Source organism: Carassius auratus, chromosome 48 (genome assembly GCF_003368295.1).
Source record: "Carassius auratus strain Wakin chromosome 48, ASM336829v1, whole genome shotgun sequence".
NCBI lineage: Eukaryota > Metazoa > Chordata > Actinopteri > Cypriniformes > Cyprinidae > Carassius > Carassius auratus.
Genome location: NC_039290.1, coordinates 8,299,254 through 8,319,766, shown reverse-complemented (window position 1 = coordinate 8,319,766; position 20,513 = coordinate 8,299,254). Strand labels below are relative to the sequence as shown.

Sequence of the window (20,513 nt, the reverse complement as noted above, 5' to 3'; positions counted from 1 at the left end):
ACTGCAAGAACAACAAGCGCTAAACAGCTGCAACTATAAACACAAAGATCTACTATAAACACACCCATATGAAATACTTCTATATATACAGTCATGGTCCAAAATATTGGCACCCTTGGTAAATATGATCAAAAAAGGCTGTGAAAATGTATCTGCATTGTTAATCCTTTGATCATTGTTGATCTTTTATTGGGAAATGAGAATTTAAAATGGAGGGAAATATCATTATGAAATAAATGTTTTTCTCTAATACACATTAACTACAATTAACAGCAACCTTTTATTCAATACTTTTTGAAACCTCCATTTGCCAGTTTAACAGGTCTACAATATTCTGCTATAAGGCCTAATGAGGTTAGAGAACACCTGACAAAAGATCAGAGGCAATTCCTTCATCCAGAATCACTCCAGACCCTTTAGATTCCCAGCTCCATGTTGGTGCTTCGTCTCTTCAGTTCTCCACACTCCTTGTCTGTAGGGTTCAGGTCAGAGGACTGGAATGGCTATAGCAGAAGCTTGGTTTTGTGCTCAGTGACCCATTGCTGTGTTGTTTTTAAGGTTTGTGTTTGGATTATTGTACGGTTGGAAGATCCAAACACGGCCCATTATAAGATTTCTAACAGTCAGTCACCTTTCACCTTGGTATTTGATAGAATTGATGATTCCATGTATCTAAACAAGATGTCCAGGACCTCCAGCAGAAATATAGGCCCACAACATCAAAAATACTGCAGTATATTACATTGTACACATGGGGTACTTTTTTATCCCTGTGTGCACCAATCCCATCTTGAGTGTCTGCTGCTAAAAAGCTAATTTTTTTAGTTTCATCTCACCATAGAAGCCAGACCCATTTAAAGTTCCAGTCATGGCTGATAACTGAATATGCTTGTTTTTGGATGAGCAAGGATCATTTTTCTTGAAGCCCTCCCAAACAACATGTGGTGATGTAGGTGCTGTTTGACAATTTGTTTTAATGTTTTCTGACCCAGAGACTCAACTATTTTCTGCAATTCTCCAGCTGTGATCCCTGGAGAGTCTTTAGCCACTCAAACTCTCCTCCTCACCATGCATTAGGACGATATAGACACACGTCCTCTTCCAGGCAGTTTCGTAACATTTTATGTTGATTGGAAATTCTTAATTATTGCCCTGATGGTGGAAATGGAAATTTTCACTGCTCTAGCTCTTTTTTTAAAGCCACTTTACTAATTTGTGATGCTCAATTATCTTTTGCTGCACATCAGAAATATATTCTTTGGTTTTTCTCATTGTAATGGATGATTAAGGGCATTTGGGCTTTGTTTTCCCTCCTATTTATATTTCTGTGAAACAGGTAAGCATTGCTGGATAATTTCATGTTCATAATCACCCTGGAGTGCTCAAAATTGTGAACATGAATATACTTCAGAGAAACTTTACTCATAAGAATTTGCCAATAATTGTGTCCAACGTGTATTTGAGAAAAACATTTATTTCATAATGATATTTCCCCCTATTTAAAATTCTTATTATCCAATGAAAGGATCCATTTTTATGATTTTTTAAAATAAAAGATCAAAAGGATTAACAACAGAGATTAATTTTCACAGGCGCCTTTGATCATATTTACCAAGGGTGCCAATATTTTTGGCCATTACTGTATATATATGAGTCAAAGACAAAAAAGGGATTAAAAGAATAAAAACAACAAGTTTAATACAGCTTTCTTTCTTTTTTTCATGTGTCCTGTTTAATTCGTTCATTAATATCAGTAATATCACAAAATATAATTTCAATTTAAAATTATTTTATTTTATTTTATTTTAACACATTTTAATATGAAATGTATTCCTGTAATGGCAAAGCTAAATTTTTAGCAGTCATTTCTTTACTTTCATGATCCTTCAGAAATCGTTCTAATATGCTAATTTGCTGCTCAAGAAACATTTCTTCTCATCGTGCTTCTTAACAGACTTTTTTGGGGAAACGTTTTTTTTTTCAAGATATTTTGACAAATAACAAACAAAGAATGCTAAGTATTAATATATTTTATATTTTAATATATTTAAAATAAAAATAAAAAGCAGTTTATATACCAAATGATGAACATAATAATACAAAATATATGAATAAAAACTGAACAAATAATTCTTGTTCTGTGAACAGCATTGTGAAGTCATGATTCTCTGGGAGACATTATAATCATACCTGAAAAAAATGTACACCAAGGAAACACGTACTGTATCCTCTTTGATATAACACAGGGTAATTTCGAAATACTCTTCGTGGTAAAGTTGTGAAAACCCAGTGTTTCATTGTGAAACTCGCTGGTGAGCCACCTTACTGAAGCACACATTATAAAGAAAATCTTTATTCTTTGTCCTTTTTACTCCGGGACTCATTTTAGACAGAATTAAATGTAGTGTGAGTTTTCTTCACAAATTAGCCCACCACAGATCTCCAGATTAAACCATTTCTGATGTGTAGTTGCTGTAGTAAAGCGCTGTGAACCGTGCACAGGGAAAACCCCTGTTAGGATTAGTTTTCACAGTGGTGCTTCCCAGAAAAAGTGACCAGTGTAATTATGATGCCCAGTTGTAGGAGGATCTCCTAAATTATCACAGAAAAAAACAGGACAGGCTGGAAGCATGTGCAATTTTGAGGAGGACTTGTGTCATTGAGGCCAGTGTGTCATTCACGGAGGGCGAACAGATTCCAAACCCAATCAGCTCAGAATCAGGATCCAAATCACTCATTATTTTTGACTAAGCGTCTGGTCATGAGATCCTGAGGTTTACTTCAGGTTAAAACTACTGCTCAGTTTTTTTTTCCATTACTGAGAGCATGATGAAGTCATTGTACCTAGGTAGAGTGTTGACTTTATAGTGAATCACCTTTGGCAATGTTCCTTTGAAACACCATGTAAATGGGAGTAATTCTTGTTTTTAAATTCTAAAATATTGTTTTAAGCCTTATATTACGTTTTTTTTCTTTAAAAATATGACACACGAGGACAGCCAGTTTCACATAATGATACTAATGAACCATATGAGCCATAATCACCCAGGAGTGCTCAAAATTGTGATCATGAATGGGAATATACTTCCGAGATATTTTACTCACAAGAATTTCTAGGGGTGCCAATAATTGTGTCCAGCGTGTTTTTTTTTTAAGAAAAACATTTATTTCATAATGATATTTCCCCCTATTTTTAATTCTTATTATCCAATGAAAGGTTAGATTTTTGTGATTTTTTTTCTATTTCATAATCCAATAAAGATACAGATGTCAAGAAAAACCATATGTATAAAATTGAGTACAGTCTATGTTAATACACACACACACACACACACACACACACACACACACACATATATATATATATATATATATATATATATATACATTGTCATAGATTGTACTTAATTTTATACATTTGTTTTTTCTTGACATCTGTATCTTTGTTGGATTACATTTCAAGTGAGCAGGCCTAATAAGTAGTTAATAATCAGTTGAATGCAGATGAAAATATACAGGCTCAAATGTTGAAGAAGTGTCAGGAGAAAAAAAAAGAACATTATGTTCTTATTAGAAGACAGAATATTTTCTATCTGATACAATTCTGACAAAATACTGGATGTCAATAGTAAAGCTTAAGGAAAAGAGAAGGCCATACAAGAAAAATCACTAAATTAGTTTTCAGTGTTTGTGATTGTTTAACATTCATCTGCTAAATGCATGTTTTGTTTTTTTCTTCAAACCTGTAATGATACAACATATGCAGGCTAGTTAACTAAATATGCTCAGAGTATATTTATCTCTGTTTTATTTTATATTTATACTTTATCCTAGGGCTATACGTCATATTGCATGTTTTTACCCCACACCTGCCAATGTTTAATAAATAAAAATGGCTATGGTTCACCAGGCTGTGTGGTCAGACACATAACCTTTCAAGCATCAACAACAGTATTACAAAACAGGCTAAGTTATTATTCTTTTTTGATTCTGCACTAGGCAAATTGTTTCTTTTATTATTATTATTATTATCATTATTATTATTATTATTAAATGAGTACATTTACACTAGCAGTCTCTGAGCCTGTTTGCATAAGTTTACTGGTTTAAAGTTATTAAATATGCATGAAAAAATATAACTAGGCCTATATGAATATAATATTAAATACATATAGCATGATATTTGTGAGGACACTTACTACATTTATTTGGCTCCCATAAGTAGCTAGACCTGTACTAACCATAGGTACTAACACACACACACACACACATAATTTTCACAACTGAATACGATTTCTTGGCTACCAATGTCACGTCATTATTTGCATTTTTTTAGCGAATCAAATCGATGTCTAAAACTTTAATTTTGTTATTATTAGTACTAATAACTGATGTGTGGATGTTGGCCGATTCAAAATATTATTTATTATAATTATTATTATTCTTATTATTTATTCCCCCCAATATTTCCCGCAATCTATAATGACGTTACAAAGTACTTCCGCTTAGTTTTGCCCTTTTACCTCATGTCGTAAGCGGAAGTACACATACGCAGAAATTCGGAGCTTGAGTGAGCGACATTTGTCGAGTGCAAGATGGATACGCTAATATTGGTAAAATTATTTAATCGTTGTGTGTGCAATATTTGCATTTAAAGTGTAAAGAGTCCGCTATCAGTTCAGTCCGCCTCAAATTCGCTCTGTTTCCTCTTCAAATAGCATTTCCGCTACATCCGCTAAACTATGAACCAGTAACCGATCTTACGAGTTTAGCATTTATTGTATTGAAGAAATTCATTATATTGAGGATCAGTATACTGTTACAGTATACTGTCAAAATATTGAGTTCACAGTTTGAGCAGCTGCTGATGGACAGCTCGATGTCTCCTCGACCTTTGACCTGATCACATGATTGTTTTCACTGTAATTTGTCATATTTGTGTGTGCTGTGACAGGAGCCCTCTCTGTACACTGTAAAAGCGGTTCTGATCATGGACAATGATGGAGAGAGACTGTATGCCAAGGTGAGCTGTAAAGAATGCATTATATTATATATAATATTATTATGCTATATTTGCTACATCAGGATTTTATGGCTCCTATAATATGATATAAGGAGAATAAGGAGCTCACACTTAAAAGAAAAACTTATTCGGAGTAAAAAAAAATAAATGTACGAGTAAATCTTGAAAATCAATGAGATTTTTCGCACAGTATATACAGCAGGCTACTTGCTTAAAAATGCATAAGAATATTAGTTGTCACTCTATATTTCCTAATATTATGTAAGATCGTAAGATATGTAACTGCTTAGTTTTGTGATCAAAGCTCTGTAGTTTTAATTGTGTGGGGAAAACATATAATGCAATGTAATACAATGATGACTTGGATACATAAACGTTCATCAAAAGCTTTATGTCTCATATTTGTTATTTACATTTTAAAATGATTTTTCTAAAAGATCTTGTATGGATAATCAAGTAATCATAAGTGGCTACAGTCCAGTAAATGTTCATCTTTAATTATTACTAACATTATCCACCTTATTTTTTTCTATATAGAGCATACACGACCATTTGTACATTTTATGTGCGAGACTTTCAGCTGTTTTTAGCTGAACAAGATTTGTGGTCATTGACTCACCTTCATGTTAACAGTGAGCTTTTTGTTTGCATAAGGTGTAATGGATAAGAGATGTAGACGTGTTATAAGCTTTATGACTTTTGTTGTGTTCATGTTTCAGTATTATGATGACACGTATCCCACAGTGAAAGAGCAGAAAGCCTTTGAGAAGAACATCTTTAACAAGACACACAGAACAGACAGTAAGTGATTCTGTTACTGTCAATCTTGTGTTTTCTAACATAAAGTCATGTAGACTCAACCCTTCCTCTCTTTGACACAGGTGAAATCGCTCTGCTGGAGGGTCTAACAGTTGTGTACAAGAGCAATATTGATTTATATTTCTATGTCATCGGCAGCTCCCATGAAAATGAGGTAATGGTGTATACTTCATCCAGTGTTGTGTCTTTACATCATAACCATGCAAATCTCATAAGTTGTGTTGTCTTTTCTCCCACAGTTGATGCTTATGTCAGTGTTGAATTGTCTCTTTGATTCCCTGAGCCAAATGTTGAGGTAGGAAAGATTGTAAAAGACTGGCCTCTATCAGCTACCAAACTAACAACAGTTCAGTCTTGATCGTTTTCTTCTTCTTTTTAGGAAAAATGTGGAAAAGAGAGCCCTGCTTGAAAATATGGAGGGTCTTTTCCTGGCCGTTGATGAGATTGTTGATGGAGGGTAAGTCATAATGAATGTCTTCAAATGTAAACCATTTAGGAGAAAAGAGGAGGAAATCAGAGGTTAACTGTTTTGTTACACAGAGATCTTGTAGATGCTGGTGTTGTTTATAGACTAAGATCTTTAAGAAGGTTTTATGTTTTTGAAAGATGCATCCTTAAAGTTCATATTCAACAAGGTTGCATTTAATTAATCAAAAATACAGTAATATTGTCAAATATTATTACGATTTAAAATGTATTTTAATATTTTAAAATGTATTTAATTCCTTTAATGTCAGTGCTGAATTTTTAGCATCATTACTCCAGTCTTCAGCGAAACATGATTTATTATTATTATTATTATTATTATTATTATTATTATTATTATGTTGAAAACAGATGAATTTTTCAGGTCTGTTTGAAGACTAAAGTTCAGAAGAACGGCATTTACCTGAAAAAGAAATCTTTTGTAACATTATCACTTTCGTTCAATTTAAAGCATTCTTGCTAAATAGAAGTATTGATTTCTATAATAATGGAATATTTTAATATGAATAATAATAAGTGGTTTTTGAGCAGCAAATTGGCATATTAGACTGATTTCTGAAGGATCATGTGACACTGAAGACTGAAGTAATGATGCTGAAAATACAGCTTTGATCACAGAAATAAATTAAATTTTAAAATATATTCAAATAGAAAGCAGTCATTTTAAATAGTAACAATATTTCACATTATTAGTGTTTTTGTTGTATTTTGGATCAAATAAATACAGGCTTAGTGAGCAGAAGAGAATTCTTTTAAAAAACATTAAAAATCTAAATGTTCAAAAACATTTGACTGATAGTGTATATTATTTTAATTATATTGGGCTGAAGAATTCCGCATACATTCATAAAATACTCTTAATCGACTGCTCCTTTTATTAATTTATTGAATATTCTGGCTGTTTTGTTAATGCTCTCAGCTACCAATAAGACTCTAGTACTCTCAGCTCTGGTTAACACTTTTTGTTTTAATGTGCCAAACAATGAGCTCAAACAGTAGAGAATGGCGCCATTAACACCCAGATCATGGGTTCGATTCCCAGAGAATGAATGTACTAATAAAATAAATATCTTAAATTCAGTGTAAGTCACTTTGGATAAAAACATCTGCCAAATTCCACAGATTCTTCCCAAAATTATTGCAGAAAAGTCTCTAGATTCCTTCTGGGCCTAGACACATTGAAAACCCACTGTGACCACATAAGCTTGTTATCCTGATCCTGTTCCTCCCTTTTGTCCACATCCTTTCTCTACATTTTCTCTATCAGTAAAACTCACAAAAGGCCAAAAAAAGCGTCTAACAGTCACATAGCCTTGGTTGCACAGCTGATCACATATTAATTGTCTGTTTTACAGTGTGATCCTGGAGAGTGACCCACAACAGGTGGTTCACCGTGTTGCTCTGAGGGTAACTACTTCCTGTTGTCCTCTATTGACTTCTATTATGCTGTTGTAAATGTTAATCTGCTTAGTATTTGTTGGCTCTGCTTCATCTCATGCTCTGACGCCACTGATGAGCATCATGGTCCTGCTAGGCATCTATTAACTTTGATTTCCAATAATCTTGCATGTATGAGACCGGAAGCAAGCCAGCAGTTCTAAACTCCTCAGATTCTCCCTCTCTCGTGTCGTTTCAGGGCGATGACGTGCCTCTGACAGAACAGACAGTCACTCAGGTGAGAGAAGTCGACGCACTTCCTACAGCGACACCTGTCACCATCACAGCTCTTGTGTTTTATAGTGGCTCTGAGATTTTCCCATGATTCATTTAGAAAATAGTGATCTGGTTTCACAGCTCCCACATTAAGAACGTTTCATCGAGCCGCCGCTAGCCGGGCTTTCCGTGTTCCCGTGTGTGTCTGCTGCATGTGAACATGATGGCTGATTATTGGCGGCTGTCTGCCAGCGATGGCTCCCCGTGGCTGCCGTGCTCGTGTGGACTGATTAATGTATATTTAAGAGGCTCTGCGACAAGCCGCCTGTATGGCTTTCATGTGTGTGATTAATAGCTGTCTCCCCGTCTTCCCTGCTATACGGTTATACTTTGCCTCGCCTCGTGCAAATTAAGATGATGAATTAATTGCTGGATGTTCTACTGCAACTGCATTACTCGATTACAGGTTCCTCGATGTTAGCACTTTCATATGATGGGTTTGAGTGTTGCTTTTACACTTTCTCATTTTAGATGCACTAGCGTTCAAAATATTTTTTTAAAGAAAGAAATGAATACTTCAAGGATGCATCAAGCTGATTAAAACTGACAGGAAGGGATTTTATAATGTTACAAAATATTTCTATTTTAAATAAATGCTGTTCTTTTGAACTTTCTATTCATCAAAGAAAAAAAATCGAAAGAAATCTTCAAAGGAAAAAGTCAGTTTTCACAAAAATATTAAACGGTACTGTTTTCAACACCGATAATAATAAATGTTTCTTGAGCGGCAAATCAGTATATTAAAATTATTTCTGAAGGATCATGTGACACTTAAGTAATGATGCTGAAAATTCATCTTTGATCACAGAAATAAATTACATTTTATAATAGAAAGCAGTTGTTTTAATTAAAAATACTTTTTTAAACATTTTTTTATCAAATAAACTCCGCTTTGGTTAGCTTGAGAGATTTCTTTTTAAAAAACATAAAAAATCTTACCATCCCCAAACACTTAAACAAACACCCTTTTTTCTGGTTTTAGTATTTTTAAATAATAAGGAAAAAATGCAAGTATTTTCACCCGTAGTTTGAGGCTTTTTGGACCACACTGTATCTTAAATGTGTTAATAGTTTGCCTTTTTCTCTGTAGTTTGAAAACCATAACGCAGAATCCTGATGGATGCATGTCTTTTGAGATAAATGATGGCATTAATGAGTCAAGAACACAAACACGTTAAAATTCAATTACCTGTTGTAGCTTTGGAGACAAGTGAGGTTTTTTGGGAGTGGTTTGGTCTATCTGTCCTCATTGAGTGATTGGATTTACTGAAGAGGAACAAAAAAATGCTTCAAATAAATGATTCTGAGGCTGGCACTTCATTCTAATTACATTTGACTAATTATTAGGCATTGCCTAATTTAAAACATCAGGTTATAATAAATTGACAGAACCCACTTTCATATATTGGTTCTTAAGATCCTAATGACACATCAAATTAATTATAACAACCATTTATAAGTGGATTTAAAGAAGCACCCAGTAATGTTTCTTCCATTTAAAGATATTACTAGTATGAAATGATATATTTCTTATATACTTATATACAAACACACACACACACACACACACACACACACACACGTTTTAAAATGTATTTGCTACTTATATAATGTACTAATATTGCAGATAGATGTCTTGGTTCTATCTTTACTGGATGTTTCTGTTTTTTCTAGGTGCTACAGTCAGCTAAGGAGCAGATCAAATGGTCACTGCTCCGATAGGACACTTTTGATCCCATTCCTGAACTGAGACGAGGAGAACAAATACAATTTAACCACTTTTCATCACTACTGTCCTATCTGTCCTTTTTTCCTTGAGTGTTTCTTGACTGTTAAAGTGCACATCCACGACTAGTGTCTCCCTCACTCGAAGATAAGACCAGGAACATGAGCATTTCAAAAGAATGTCAAGGCAAAAGGAAGAAGCTGGGATATTGTCTTGGCGGGACTTTCTTTTTTAGGGAAAAGTACCGGGGCGTTCCAGTAAGCGCTTGAGTATATGGCTGGTTTGTGAATGATATCACTGTTGTACTGCGAGATATTCATTACGATTCATGTACATTCCAGTGGTTGATCTTGTTCTCTGTTCTTGTTTTGATTGAAGTAAAGAAACAGTTTCATCCTAGTTCTGCTGTGGCGTGTTTTCCTCTTTTCTGATACTCTTTGGTTTGCAGAGGCGGCAGTGATATTTTGAGGTCACTTTGTTTACTGTTTTGTGTTTAAGTCAACTATCACTATTACTACCGCTCACATGCAGGGTTAGGGACTCTTGACAAGCCACCAAGTATGAAACCTCCCTAGCAACTACATAGAGCTGTGTTAAAAAACATTAACAACTACATTTCAGAATCCTTATTTTGAGTTTTGAATGGGTAAACACAACTCTAGCATGTAGCATATATATACATTAGTCAATATTTAAGTGGATCAAAACCTTAGTTGTCTTAACCAAAATGCGCTCTTGTCTTCGAATAACTTTGATGCTTTTAACTTTTAACTTTTTTGATCCCCTTCAAATGTTCTCTCTCTCTCTCTGTGTGTATATATATATATATATATATATATATATATATATATATATACACACACACAAACGCATACATATATATGTTAAAAATAATGCAATAACGTATATACATGTGTGTGAGTATAAATATATTTTAATACATATATGTATATGGTCAAAGACAAGATATGTTTGTTGTGTCTACAATAAATTACAAAAGCAAATTTAATTTACATGAAAAGCATATTAAATGCAAGTAAAGTGTCAACTTTAATGTTTCAAATAACATTAAAAAAATAAAATGTCAAAATATAGGTGAAATAATGTTCCATCTTAATTCAACGTAACATATATATATATATATATATATATATATATATACACAAATGAAACAACATAATTAGTCTGACCTGTATTTTATAAATATATATAAGAATAAGTGATCATACATTTTATTATATTTTAAATGATTTGTTAAAACTTGCTGACAAATGGGTAAAACCTAGTGGTTTGAAGGATAGTGGCAAAGATTACAAATGACAATTTATACGATTTTTTGGGGCTACACTGTTAATGTCATCTAATGATTCTTGTTCTAAATAAGCCTGATATTTATTTTTTATTTTTTATTTGGTATATGAACTATTGTTATACTGTGACATTTTAGTGGGTGTCTTCTGTAAATTACGGTAAAAATGTTTAATAGTAATTTTAGCTGTATTCAACTTTTATTGTTTTGATTATAGGAAACAAATATAAACAAATATATTTATAAAAAATAATGAAATACATATGTATATGCAGTATATTGAATGAATTTCAATTGTTCTCCCTGTTTTCCTTCCTAGTCTCTCAGTGACTCAGAGTCAATCCTAGAGCGCCCTCTTCTGGTTCTTCTGGTTCTGGTTTTGAATGAGACACAGACTGAGGCTGAACTACACTTAGCATTTACTACACTGGTTTGACTTTGTTTTGTTGCCTTTATGCTTTTCAGGCTCAATTTACTCCATTATGCATGTAAAACTACAAGTTTTTTAATACATCCACAACTGTGAGGATAATTAGTATTTTTTCCCCTCTAATTGTCGATTTTGATTTGGTTATAAATAACATGCAGCATATGGTACAATTTTAAGAGGTCCTAAAACAGACTGTTATTTAAAAACCAGAATAGCTGTTTTGTCTGCAAGCCCTTTTACTCTGCATGAGGAAAGCGTTATATTTCACTAAATATTCCGGAATAAAAATTGGTTGTTGGTAAATACCCACATTTAACGTGTGTGTGTTTGTGTGTGTGTGTGTGAGAGAGAGACATAATTCTGCAAGAAGGTTTGGCAGCTTTGCATGCCTGCTCTTTCTCTGGTGGATTCCTCCCCTGTCTCTCATCTTAATGCAAATGAAAGGTTCCCCCTGGAGAAATGGTTGTAAAAATAGTAGTTTATCACATACATGTCTCAGAATCATACCTAGGGCACAGTTATGGCACTGGGGGCGGAGACGAGACATGTGCAGTCTCAGGGGTCACCCTGGCCAATGCTTTGAACCAGTTCACTGAGATTTTATCAGGCTAAATGCAAAGAGCCCATGCTATGGCTGTCTGAAACTGAAGCAGCTGCCCACTCAGTCAATGACGTAGAAAGCATATTTGTATTTTCTACCAGTCACCGTATACGGCACCATAATGGCTCGTCTAATGATCTACAGCAAATTAAAGAGAGCTTTAGACATAACCAGACATAAAACAAATACAGGTATTTCGAATGAATGACTTTATTTCTTTCTGTTCCATCAGACGCCATTTTTATTCTATACACCAACCACCAAATCATCTATTGCTAATTTATTATTGCCAGGTAAATATATAACTTTGATGCTTGTTTCTCTGTAGAAATGGAATCATAAGTGGAAAAAATGACACTCATAATAAGTGTGTTTACATCTTTAAAACTGTAGTATTTTTGTATTACTAATATACTATTATAGTTCTTTGAATTACATTATATAATTTATATTTTCTGTTTTCATTTAAATTTTTGTTATTTGGTTATATATATATATATAGGCATGGCATATATAGTTTTAGTTATTTTAGTACTTCAACTAAACAACAATGAGAAATGTTGTGTTGGCAATAGTTACAAATAATTAGTTGTTTAATTTTATTATTTTTTCCATTTTATTTTATTTCAGGTTGTGTTTATTTTATTTCAAGGTTTTCTATGGTCTAAGATATGGTTTTTGGTTAACGATAATAATAATAATATTGCTTTAAACTGCTCCATTAGACACCAATTCTATTTTTCCAGCAAACAATAACACACACGATGAAGAAATTAAGTTTAATGAAGAAATTCAAGGTTAAGAAATGATCAAATAAATACTTTACTAATATTTTGTGTCAGAAATCGAATCAAATTCTGAAATGGATGTTAAAATCTATGAATGAGCGAATAAATTAACTTTCAAGCACTATATCAAAAGCCATCTCTTAAGATTTTAAGAAGTCTTAAAATTATAAATAATAATTTAAAAATAAATACTTTTTTAATCAGGAATTTTTTGTTGAAAAGTCAAATTTGAATGGTTTTATGTCTATCCCTCACAGCCTTGTTAGCATTCACAATCTATCCTGATTAAGACCCGTTCTCCTGATTTGTGTACGACTGCAGAAGCTGGAATGGAAACTGATCTTCAGCAGCTTTGCCTGAAGGTTACAAAAGTTCACCGCCATGTGGGATATTCAGTTGTAATGAGAGACAGGTTTAGGACAGGACTTGTTTAGGCAGATGGAGAACTTTCTTGGCACTGGTTCAGCACACCTCCTCAACCTTCTATCCCTCTCTGTCTTCCTCTTTAATAATGCTTTGGCATCCATATGAAAGTAGCTGGGAAAGTTTTCATTGTCTCGGCTGATGTAAGCATGCTTTTTTGAGTTATGAAACATGACGTTGGCCCCTGAGCGCCCCACCCGAGAGGCTTGTGGACGCTGGCGCTTATCTCCAAAGCATGAAAGCCTTCAGCTCAAAATTTATTTGACCAATTGAGTTAAGTAGCTCTTTCATTATGAGGTCATTCATTATGATTCATTAGCGGATGGGTAAGAGTCACAGATAAAACCACAATGTCTGGCTCATGTGTGTTATGTACAACATGCTCCCATTGAATAAAGCAAAATGCTGTGGGATAGTAGAATAAGGTTTTTAAGATATCATCAACCGCAATAAAAGAAAAAGAGCAAAAGGTCATCAAGGTCATTGGTGGGCCAGGCCTGAGAGGACATGAGAAAGGTTCTTTGTGTTAATAATATACTAACTTTAGCGGGAAAGTACGTTTTTGAGGTGAGTATGCAGACAGAACTATAAGTAAGTCAGTGGTGAGTTTGAATTTCCCTAAAAGTGCAAAGCCTGCAACTCTGTGGTGCTATAAAAACATTGCTTTGTTTGTTTAAGCTGCTGAGGAGGTCTGAAATACCTGGAGAAAGCTATCCCTTCTGCATTCTCCATTTCAACAGCAACTGCACTTCCATTTTTTTGCAAATGTGCTTACACTGAATTTTTTGCGATTACATAAATGACAAACAATGTGGTAACTTTTCATACTAGGCCTACTGACAAAAGTCATCATGTACACATCTTTAACTATACTTCAAATTAAAAACTAGTTAGTATACTGATTTGTTTGATTCACTAAAACTACAAAGTTCATAAGAGTAATTTGTTTTGGAATTTGACTACAGTGCATGGTTGTGCTGTATGTTTTTGATTCACCAAAAGAATCAAAACATAAGATTCAATGACTTGGGAATCAGACTACAGTGACTGTGCTGTATGTTTTTGATTCATTAAAAGAATCAGTTCAAAAGAGTCAATTGTTCAGGAATTGGACAATGCTGGCCGTGCTCTGTTTTTGATTCACTAAAAAGAACAGGCACATATAATTCATACTTTCAGAGCTGCACAACACTGGTTTCACTGAATTTTTTTAATTCACTAAATGATCCGGCTCATTAGAGTTATTATTTTGGTGTCGGGCTACACTTGTCACGCTAAATGTTTTTGATTCACAAATAATGAGCTGAGATGTAAGTCATTCATTCACATTTGGAAATCAGACTACTCTGCTCATGGTGGGTTTTGTGCTGTAGATTCAGTAAAAATTTTAAATTAACCTCTGTCAGGGTTTTTGTGCATTATTTTGTCTGCATCTGCAGAAAAATTAATGCACGAGAAACGCTGACAGAACTAAACATCATTTTTTATGTTATTTGCAAAAACAAACAAAAACCACAGTAAAAATAAAATATACATTTCAGTTCAGAAGCACACTGCATCTATTAGTCAAGCCAACCAACCGAAAAAATCAGTTCACCTAATTGGGGTGGTATTATACACACCTCAGAAAAGATTTGGTCCACCCAAGCCACGCTTATATATACACTGATTGTCTTTGCATTTTATTTTATAATACATGTTTGAATCTTCATACAACCACTTACTTTACATTAGTTTACAGCTGCCACATGTAATTTTCATTTTATTATTTCCTCTATGAAGTTTCAAAAGACTAAATACTTTATTGAGGCCACTGTCTGATTATCTGGCTGATGAGAGCCCTCTTGGAAAAAGTGATTAATTTTAGTGCAGCAATTACATGTTCCTTGACAATATGCTAACACACCTGAAAAAAGTGCATTGCCCTCAGGAACAATATGTTCCCTCGGATGGTCCTGTTTATGACCCGAAGCAATCACTATATTAATGCAGCTGATTTGAATACCATGTTCATAACCCTTTATGGAATATGTCAAGGTTATGGAGGATGACAGATGTATCTGTATAAATAGCAAAGGGCAGGTGTTGAGATAAGACTTCTGTATGACCCCTAGCAAGGCAGAAATTTGTTACAATTTGACTCCCATTTTTTGTCTATGCCCACTAACGTGCCTGACACTCATGCAGCTTTCATCTGGATATTCCAGCAGCACCTACAGGCAACCGATGAATGCCTTTCATCGACTAATTACAGTGGCAAGGCTGTAAAACTGCAAAAACGTAATTTATATTAATTATAGAGGAATGAGCATAATAGACTGAAACAGCGCGGCTTGACACGTTGTACAAAACACGCAGTAAAATTGTCAGAGGCGTGTGGACTACAGGCCTGTAATTGATAGATGCTGTTTGTGTGGGTGTGTGGTGGTGAACGGATGCAGCAGTCAATAAATTATCATCATCTGCAAGCTTTTCTGTATGTCACCGAATGAGTTTTCCAGTCTTCTTCAGGAAAATCTGCACGCTTATTGCAATCAGAGTCATTTTTCTAGGTGAAGGGGAGGGCGACACAAAAGCGTCAATGTTTCGTATTAATCGTGCATGCAGCTCAGGGCCCCAAGCTGAGCAAACAGCTCGCCCTGCGATAAATGTAGGTAAATTACGGCGTGCTCTCAGCACAGGCAGATTTAGATAGGCCAAATTCATCAAAAGACCATAGAAAAGGGCTCGGAATAGAGGACGGGTAATGCACGTAATGCAATGCAATGGTAATGCAACAGATTCGGACACAACAAGGCCATGATAAGAGCGCTGTTCACCACTGCCACAGAAACACCTCAATATGGCCTGATGTGTTTTTATGCACCTCTCTCGCCCTCTAATAGAAAATCATTTCACCTTGGATGCAAAGGCGACCAAAATCAACAGCAATGCCACAGCATTTGCTGATTCAGTAGTATTTCAATAAGTTATTCTATCCGGTGTAAAAATAATCTTCTTTGCAGTATTTTACTTTACTTCAGTTATTGGTCTCTTGAAATCATCAGAAGCTGCCAATTGTGCAGATACATGAAAAATCCTTGAGATAAATCTGGTCTCCCATATCATTAAATGTCAAATCCATAATTGCACAATATTTATTCAAGAACACATTAAGCATTTCAAACGTGCCATTCCTAAAGTCCGAGATGTTATTCCTCTGGCTGGATTGGCGGGTGAGAGTAGCCTATACACCCTATTTTCATATCACATGACGGAGAGTTTAAAAACACATAAATTTAAGCGAAGGCATGCTACATTTATCAGCCAGGCAGTTGGATATGTCTACAAGCCCCGCTTAGACATTTCTATTTTCGAGTCGCCTGCGCCATTAGTCACTGAATTTGGCCGTGCTCCGCCGTTGAGAAACGGGTGCCGTCGATCTGAGCCGGAGATGTTTACGGAGCACAAGCTGCAGCCTGTTGACATTTTAAGAGGATCGAGGCCATTCTTTCCTTCCCCTTGATTTAGAACAAGATCTCAAGTCCCCGTAGAGTCCCGTTCTGCTGCGTTACGCACACGCGTTCGCACACAAACGGGCTCTTTTAGCCCCGCGCTTCCGTGCGTGTGAGAACATCTGGTCTGCACCCTTGCAGCAACGGGTCATAGTTTCACACACTCCCGACATGTTTCGTTCTCATCTTTATGTCATATCGTATAAAGAAGTGTTTAAGGTTTGCGTCTGACAAGCTATTTCAAATGGACCGAATGTGTATAATGAGTGTCGTGAACTGAAATAATCGTGACAGCGTCGGTGATTAAGATAGTGATGTAATTGGAGAGTGAGTCGCGGCCGTATTTCACTTTTGTTGCAGACACTCAATGTCACACAGCAGTGGGTAGCAATTAAGCTTTATGAAGTTTTTCTTTCTCTTGTGGTCGTGTTTGGTCTTGTTCCACTCGAGTTTTCACGGCTTAACCGCTTCCAAAACAATTTGATTTTTGGCCATTATGGGTTTCAGAAATGAATCTTTGGGTAACCAAAGCAAGATATTTCAACGCTTTTGCTCTAAGTGCTCAGCTTTCCTCCTCCCTCCTTCCATCTCTCTTCTCTCTCTCTTTCTCTCATTTATATACTTTCTTTCTCCCTCACCCTAGTGGATTCCCCATCTGCACCACAGCGCCCTGTTAACAGACGCTCGCTTGACAGATTTACCGCTGCTGTCCTACCATTGGCTGCCAGCGTGACAGAGCTGATTTAATGCTCGCTTCTGATTGGTCCGTGCGCGACAGGCTAATTTAATGGCCGTGCTGTGATTCGACGCTGGCTGTCTTTTGATGTGAGTTACCGCTCTGTTGCTTATGGGACACAGAAACGGTGTCAGGTTTTAATCGTAAAACCCTCTCCCAAGGGAAGGAGCAGGGAGTGCTCGACATTCCTGACGTCATGAGAATAAGAGGAGAGAGGAGGAGGAGAAAGAGGGAGAGAGAGAGTGATTGTAGCTGCAGTCATTTTCACTCACACAGGCCTGCTGCAGTTTCTTTGTGGAATGTGTTCACATCCAACTCTCCAACTCCAAAATAATATCCTGTTTCGACAACCGACACTCAAAAAAACATCTCATGTGAGAGTCAAAAATGCAGACGATCTGAGAGGCCGATTCATCTCAATCAACACACATCAGAAATATAATCAAGACTGTCATCGCCATATCCCATTACTGTTGGGTTGATGTTTGGTTACGATCAATTTGTGGATTGCCACTGATTACCACATGTATGCAATAATTCACATGGTTAAATCCTCACAGTGTGACTTTTTTTAAAAAACAAATTATGCACTTAGAGTTGCATTCTTAGTTTTCACTTTTTTTGCATCATTTAAATATGACAGTATAGTGCAACCTGATTTATACTGTACTTTGAAGATCTCACCTCTGTGATGCTATAGGGTGGTCCCCAGGGTGTTGCTATGTACTATGAATGTCATTACTGTATTTATTTTTTGGAGCACAATATTATATTTTTTTAAAAATGTCTAATGAAAGTCAATGAAGACCAATGTTTTTGGACCCCACTGACTTTCATTGTTTGGACAGAAACAGTTGAAACATTATTCCAAATTGTTGCTTTAGTGTTCCACAGAATAAAGAAAGTCAGAAATGTGAGTCAGTGATGACAGATCACGTCAATAATTTCTTAACAGGTGATAGGTTGTTTTAGGTATAGTTATAGATACATTTTCAACTGTTTATCTTTCACCAAGCAGAAATGGTCTGGGCCATTAAAAAACATAAAATGACACCTCTCCTCAACAAGCCACGTGATTTGAGGTAATGCCTTCCTATAGCTCAAACATTAGAACATGCCATTTGCAACACCGAAGTTCGATTGCTAGGGAATGCATGTATTGAAAAATGTATAGCTCAAATGCAGCATAGTTTGCTTTGGATATACAAAAATTTAACTGCTGGACAATTTTCACACTGAAGTAAAATATGCGATAGTGTTGCTTGTTTTGGCAGACATATCTAACGCATTTATTCATCAGTGTTATGCTGTATTGAAACAATACTGCTGAAGAAGCAGTAAACACAGCTTGCGTGTTTAAATTGGCTTCTGCACTGCAACATATTGTTTCCAGGAGGAAAGATTCCAGAGCACTGGCAATAAATGACCTCTCGACATGTTTTCAACTTCCTTTACCTCTTCTGAAACAACATTCACAGTGATTCCCATTAAACTCCAGACAATTCACTCAAGTACACCATAAAACGCGAACATGAAGTGGTTTGACAGCTTAAAGGGATAGTTCACCCAAAAATGAAAATTCACTCTCATATTGATCCAAACCTTTAAGACTGACTTTCTTCTGTGAAGCACAGTATATATATATATATATATTATATATATATATATATATATATATATATATATATTATTGTATATATGTATATATTATATGCCATCACACACACACACACAACACAAAAAAGCCATACAGGATTGGAACAATATGAAAGCTTAGTAATTCCCATTTTAAATATCATCTTAAATGCCTTTTCTTTCTCATCTAACACTCAAGATGTAATAAGATGTGTAAGATGTCCTTTAAATTAGTTTTATTGCAGTTATTAACCTCATGCAAAATCATTTACATTCTATAGGAAATCCAGCCTTTTTTGTACTAAAGCTATAACTTACTCATAATTCCATATAATGGTACGCAGTAAGTAAGTATATTTCTTCTGATATAATTGTTAAAACCATGAGAAAGGATCGGGTGTCAGTTTCCTAAAGACAAATGGCAGCATGCAATTAGTTCACTGTCACATAAATCTTCATCTCGATCCCTTTATCTGTGTGCGTGTCTAATCTATGTGTGTATTTGTGCGAGGGTGTGTCTTGCCCGCGAACTCTTACTCCTTTGAAAGATGAGAATGCATTGTGCTACGCCTTAAAATTTCCTTGAAATTATCTAAAGCAGCTCTCCAGCCATTTTATTTCTCCATCCACCATTATTCCTCTCAGATATTCACGTCGCATGACCATGCTGCTTTAGTCTTAAGACATAAGGATGTCTGCTCATATTAGAAACGGTTTTTAACCATAGTCCCCTCCTGCTGCCCCTGAGATTAGTGAGGATGTATATGACTCATATCTCTTCAAAGCACTTGAAAACTGTCTGGTATAAATCAACGTATCATAAAGCTGAATCAATAGCAGCGTACTGCCAAAGTCACTTTGGCCTACTGTCTGTCTGTACTCTCATCTCCCTAAACGCTTCCCCTCGACCATCTATCCCCTTTATCTGTGCATCAGTCGCGCGGCTAATGCTGAGGAGATCAGCAGCAGTGTGCGTGAACCCCCTGTAACAGCTGTGACCCGTGAAAATCTCTAAGGGTAAATGACAAGGCCGGTGCCGTCTTTCAAAAGCTCAAGGATTCATAAGACGTGCACCTCCACCTCACCTCTTGCCTCACCTTGTCTGTTCAGGTGGAAAATTGCAGTGGGATGAATGAAGGTGCACAGAGGCCTTCCCATGCTCGCGTGTAATTGCATAACATCTAAAGAGACACATTAGGGCTTTTTAACATGCATGCCAGCATGCCAGTCACAGTTGTGAACTCTGCTGGAAGCATATTGCATACCTGCGCACTATGTGTTACGCTTCTCTCTGAGCAAACAGGACTCATAAACGTCTCAGTGGCGGAAA

General features: G+C 35.6%; 1 protein-coding gene across 1 annotated transcript; it reads left to right on the top strand.

The window, feature by feature from the left end:
• The first annotated feature begins 4,503 nt into the window (after positions 1–4,503).
• On the top strand, positions 4,504–10,166 carry LOC113065739 (coatomer subunit zeta-1). Its single transcript, XM_026237233.1, has 9 exons — positions 4,504–4,613; positions 4,955–5,023; positions 5,743–5,824; positions 5,905–5,996; positions 6,082–6,137; positions 6,222–6,299; positions 7,684–7,735; positions 7,965–8,003; positions 9,716–10,166. The coding sequence occupies exons 1-9, from the start codon at positions 4,596–4,598 to the stop codon at positions 9,761–9,763; spliced, it is 534 nt and encodes a 177-aa protein (XP_026093018.1). The 5' UTR covers positions 4,504–4,595; the 3' UTR covers positions 9,764–10,166.
• Positions 10,167–20,513: the final 10,347 nt, after the last annotated feature.